General features: G+C 43.1%; 1 protein-coding gene across 1 annotated transcript in view; it reads left to right on the top strand.

The window, feature by feature from the left end:
* Positions 1–349: 349 nt before the first annotated feature.
* Positions 350–6,000, top strand: part of LOC149980497 (uncharacterized) — a 30,125-nt gene continuing 24,474 nt past the window's right edge. The window contains exon 1 of the mRNA XM_090188084.1: positions 350–2,190. Coding sequence (XP_090044210.1) covers positions 2,034–2,190 — 157 coding nt within the window. The 5' untranslated portion in view covers positions 350–2,033. The remainder of the gene's footprint in view (positions 2,191–6,000) is intronic.

Raw genomic sequence — 6,000 nt, 5'->3', positions numbered from 1 at the left:
TAAATCAACTCAAATAAGCGCAAGGTCTTTCATAAACTTTACAATGGTCATGCACATGTCTGTGATGTTTACTGGGATATCGTAACACCCTACATTATATTTTATAATCACCCACCCTGCTTCCTGATAGTCTCAAACACATACTTTGTGACAATGTTCACGCACGCAGTAATAATGCCCTCTCCCAAACCCCCCACGCTCTTCGGAGCCCGCTGACTCCCAGGGATGGACAACTGTCACCTGCACATGCTCACAGGGTAAAGGTCAGCTCCAAAGCCGGCCCCCTTTTTTATTTTTAGGTTCTCAGGGGGGTTGCCGGGGCGAAAGACGACACCCTGTTTCTCTAATCAGAGAGAGAGAGAGAGACGTCCTCGTCCGCTTGCTCTGTTCATCAGTGTCTCCACGTCCGTGCGCGCGTGTGTAGAACGCAGCCATTTACAAGTATTTCTAACTCCATCGAAGAGCCTACTGTGTCTGATATAGACGTCATCAAAGAAGGCCTTTTAACAGGTGTCCAAACACTGGTTAATCCCATCCACATGACATGACCCTCGGGTCTGGGAAACATGAATAAACAGTCGGGAATTAGCCTTGACGCAGGCATACACGCGTGCACAAACGGATCCAACGGACACGCAGTCAAGTGTTGACCGGAAAAATTGTGTGCCGGAGTATTTGTGCAAGTTGCTGGGACAGCTACCCTTAGTGTCATTTAATCTCTCTCTGTGTGTGTGTGTGACAGTTTCGCACAAGATCGTCACAACAAGAGAGAGAGAGAAAATATATATTTACATGGAAAACTCTGGAGAGTTGCCATCTCTATAACGTGGTATTGTATATGACTGCAGTATTTGACAGGATATTGAACTGTGTGATCAAAGAACTTTCAGTGCACACTGGAACTGCATTTAGAGCGTTGGAACTGCATTTAGAGCTTTGGAACTGGATTTAGAATTTTGGAACTGGATTTAGAGCTTTGGAACTGGATTTAGAATTTTGGAATTGGATTTAGAGCTTTGGAACTGGATTTAGAATTTTGGAACTGGAATTAGAGCTTTGGAACTGGATTTAGAACTTTGGAACTGGATTTAGAACTTTGGAACTGGATTTAGAGCTTTGGAACTGAATTTAGAACTTTGGAACTGGATTTAGAGTTTTGGTCCTGGATTTAGCACTTTGGAACTGGATTTAGAACTTTGGAACTGGAACTTTGGAACTGGATTTAGAATTTTGGAACTGGATTTAGAACTTTGGAACTGGATTTAGAGCTTTGAAACTGGATTTAAAACTTTGGAACTGGATTTAGAACTTTGGAACTGGATTTAGAACTTTGAAACTGGATTTAAAACTTTGAAACTGGATTTAGAACTTTGGAACTGGATTTAGAGCTTTGAAACTGGATTTAAAACTTTGGAACTGGATTTAGAACTTTGGAACTGGATTTTGAATTTTGGAACGCTCGATTTTTTTATCTCCATAATCCCGATCAAATTCAACCCGTGGATTTATTTTGCGGAGAGAGAGCTTCGGTCTCACTCAGATTTCCTTGCTGTCGAAGTTTCTATTGGAAATTCTTATCGGATATAATAATCTTGGATTCAAACCATTCTTGTTGTAACCCATGATAAGGGTTAAAATAATGATTTAACTTGAACACCCCATAGGCCTACGTTATTTAGGGACAATTCCATTTTCTTTTTTTGGATAAAAACTTGTTGGCAGCCGTTGGAATTGTAACCCTTTCTGGAGTTTTAATGTAACGGTTGAGTTGTTTTATAATGTTATCGAATATTTCACCATATCCCCTTGGTTAGTTTCTCAACCCGAACCCAATCATTAGCCTCACATCTCTGAATAACGGTTCTGTTAATAGCTCAATCTGATCGCCGAACACTTGCGCACGGTGGTGCATGTGAGTGTTGGCAGTTGACATCGTTAACCAACCGGGTCTCGGTTTGTCTAGCCGACATCTGTTTTGTGGATCTTCTCCCGGTTCTCTCGCTCCCACCGGGGTGAGAGTTTCTCTTAACCCCATGATGTTGCTCCTTTCCCCGGTTCTCCTGCTTCTGTTCCGCGTGGTCTTATTCGAGGCTTCGCAGGGAATCATCCAGGACAGCGGCTACTATCACCACAATGACCCGGAACTCGGACTCACATTTGCCGGCCAAAGAACGGTGTTCGACTCGACAGGTAAAAAATGACCCCCGAATGACTGACGGTGACAGTAAGCGTGGATAGCCGTAGGTTAAAAATGCGTCCACACACCCTCATTACCCTGAAGTAAACCCTGCTCCAACATGGATCTAGCAACGATTGGATAGGTGAAAATCAATGGGTCCACACATGTAGTTGAAACACAACCACTTGAGTCAGATCAGTGCAGATCTGGGTCAAATAGCATCAACACTTTCTTATCCTTGAGCTGTGCGTAGTTTGCCCGGTGTAGTGGAACCTGTGGAATATCCCCAAAAGTAAATCGAGGCGCAACTAAACTAGCTACATTTGTTTGGCCCAGGATCTGCAGATCTTCGATTAATCAAGATAAGTTATTCCAACCACGGGGTCCTGAAGCAGGATCTCGCGGAGACAGGGGAGTGACAACCGTTAACTGTTATGCACGTGTTTTGCTCACTCAGCGGTTATCTGAGCTCGGTGTTTAGGAGGAGTCATCAATGTTGAGAAACAAACTGGCATGGTGGAAATGTACCGTTTTAACAACACCTCCTCGGTGACTGGTCCTATCATTCTATAGTCGCTGGGACACATGGAGTTGGGGACACATTGAGTTCGCAGGACATTTGGGCATTGGAGATGGGCGCAGGTGTTGCGTGGCATGGTACTCTCGCAGCTGCTTGTAGCCAAACATAGTTTAGATGCGGGATGGTTCATCGTAATTGACACATTCAGACGCAGGGAACCACTGGGCATTGAGAATTGGAGATGAGCACTTCGGCAGGGCAAGGACCAGAGATGTGCTTTGGAGTGGGGCGTGATGATGAAGGAATTCCGTTGCGATTTAGATGCGTCACTTTAGAATTTAACAAACCATGTCACTCTATAATTACAAGTGTCTTTTTTTCGTGCGCACTACACGATTATGTATACAGGGAATTTCAATCACAGATAAAAGACACAGTAGGTTACTTAAGACAAACGATCAAGAGGAGAGTACAGTACATTAGAGGAGAGTACAGCACGTTAGAGGAGAGTACAGTACATTAGAGGAGAGTACAGTGCATTAGAGGAGAGTACAGCACGTTAGAGGAGAGTACAGTACATTAGAGGAGAGTACATTACATTAGAGGAGAGTACAGTACATTAGAGGAGAGTACAGTACAGTACATTAGAGGAGACTACAGTACATTAGAGGAGAGTACAGTACAGTACATTAGAGGAGAGTACAGTACATTAGAGGAGAGTACAGTACAGTACATTAGAGGAGAGTACAGTACAGTACATTAGAGGAGAGTACAGTACATTAGAGTACAGTACAGTACATTAGAGGAGAGTACAGCACGTTAGAGGAGAGTACAGTACATTAGAGGAGAGTACAGTACATTAGAGGAGAGTACAGCACGTTAGAGGAGAGTACAGTGCATTAGAGGAGAGTACAGCACGTTAGAGGAGAGTACAGTACATTAGAGGAGAGTACAGTACATTAGAGGAGAGTACAGTACATTAGAGGAGAGTACAGTACATTAGAGGAGAGTACAGTACATTAGAGGAGAGTACAGTACAGTACATTAGAGGAGAGTACAGCACGTTAGAGGAGAGTACAGTGCATTAGAGGAGAGTACAGCACGTTAGAGGAGAGTACAGTACATTAGAGGAGAGTACAGTACATTAGAGGAGAGTACAGTACATTAGAGGAGAGTACAGTACAGTACATTAGAGGAGACTACAGTACATTAGAGGAGAGTACAGTACAGTACATTAGAGGAGAGTACAGTACATTAGAGGAGAGTACAGTACAGTACATTAGAGGAGAGTACAGTACAGTACATTAGAGGAGAGTACAGTACATTAGAGTACAGTACAGTACATTAGAGGAGAGTACAGCACGTTAGAGGAGAGTACAGTACATTAGAGGAGAGTACAGTACATTAGAGGAGAGTACAGCACGTTAGAGGAGAGTACAGTGCATTAGAGGAGAGTACAGCACGTTAGAGGAGAGTACAGTACATTAGAGGAGAGTACAGTACATTAGAGGAGAGTACAGTACATTAGAGGAGAGTACAGTACATTAGAGGAGAGTACAGTACATTAGAGGAGAGTACAGTACAGTACATTAGAGGAGAGTACAGCACGTTAGAGGAGAGTACAGTGCATTAGAGGAGAGTACAGCACGTTAGAGGAGAGTACAGTACATTAGAGGAGAGTACAGTACATTAGAGGAGAGTACAGTACATTAGAGGAGAGTACAGCACGTTAGAGGAGAGTACAGTGCATTAAAGGAGAGTACAGCACGTTAGAGGAGAGTACAGTACATTAGAGGAGAGTACAGTACATTAGAGGAGAGTACAGTACATTAGAGGAGAGTACAGTACATTAGAGGAGAGTACAGTACATTAGAGGAGAGTACAGTACAGTACATTAGAGGAGAGTACAGCACGTTAGAGGAGAGTACAGTGCATTAGAGGAGAGTACAGCACGTTAGAGGAGAGTACAGTACATTAGAGGAGAGTACAGTACATTAGAGGAGAGTACAGTACATTAGAGGAGAGTACAGTACATTAGAGGAGAGTACAGTACATTAGAGGAGAGTACAGTACAGTACATTAGAGGAGAGTACAGCACGTTAGAGGAGAGTACAGTGCATTAGAGGAGAGTACAGCACGTTAGAGGAGAGTACAGTACATTAGAGGAGAGTACAGTACATTAGAGGAGAGTACAGTACATTAGAGGAGAGTACAGTACATTAGAGGAGAGTACAGTACATTAGAGGAGAGTACAGTACAGTACATTAGAGGAGAGTACAGCACGTTAGAGGAGAGTACAGTACATTAGAGGAGAGTACAGTACATTAGAGGAGAGTACAGTACATTAGAGGAGAGTACAGTACATTAGAGGAGAGTACAGCACGTTAGAGGAGAGTACAGTACATTAGAGGAGAGTACAGTACATTAGAGGAGAGTACAGTACAGTACATTAGAGGAGAGTACAGCACGTTAGAGGAGAGTACAGTGCATTAGAGGAGAGTACAGCACGTTAGAGGAGAGTACAGTACATTAGAGGAGAGTACAGTACATTAGAGGAGAGTACAGTACATTAGAGGAGAGTACAGTACAGTACATTAGAGGAGACTACAGTACATTAGAGGAGAGTACAGTACAGTACATTAGAGGAGAGTACAGTACATTAGAGGAGAGTACAGTACAGTACATTAGAGGAGAGTACAGTACAGTACATTAGAGGAGAGTACAGTACATTAGAGTACAGTACAGTACATTAGAGGAGAGTACAGCACGTTAGAGGAGAGTACAGTACATTAGAGGAGAGTACAGTACATTAGAGGAGAGTACAGCACGTTAGAGGAGAGTACAGTGCATTAGAGGAGAGTACAGCACGTTAGAGGAGAGTACAGTACATTAGAGGAGAGTACAGTACATTAGAGGAGAGTACAGTACATTAGAGGAGAGTACAGTACATTAGAGGAGAGTACAGTACATTAGAGGAGAGTACAGTACAGTACATTAGAGGAGAGTACAGCACGTTAGAGGAGAGTACAGTGCATTAGAGGAGAGTACAGCACGTTAGAGGAGAGTACAGTACATTAGAGGAGAGTACAGTACATTAGAGGAGAGTACAGTACATTAGAGGAGAGTACAGTACAGTACATTAGAGGAGACTACAGTACATTAGAGGAGAGTACAGTACAGTACATTAGAGGAGAGTACAGTACATTAGAGGAGAGTACAGTACAGTACATTAGAGGAGAGTACAGCACGTTAGAGGAGAGTACAGTGCATTAGAGGAGAGTACAGCACGTTAGAGGAGAGT

This window comes from Oncorhynchus mykiss, chromosome 10, assembly GCF_057628025.1.
Source record: "Oncorhynchus mykiss isolate SJ-2025 chromosome 10, ASM5762802v1, whole genome shotgun sequence".
Lineage (NCBI taxonomy): Eukaryota > Metazoa > Chordata > Actinopteri > Salmoniformes > Salmonidae > Oncorhynchus > Oncorhynchus mykiss.
The sequence above is the reverse complement of the archived record's forward strand: the minus strand, read 5'-3'. Positions and strand labels throughout refer to the sequence as shown.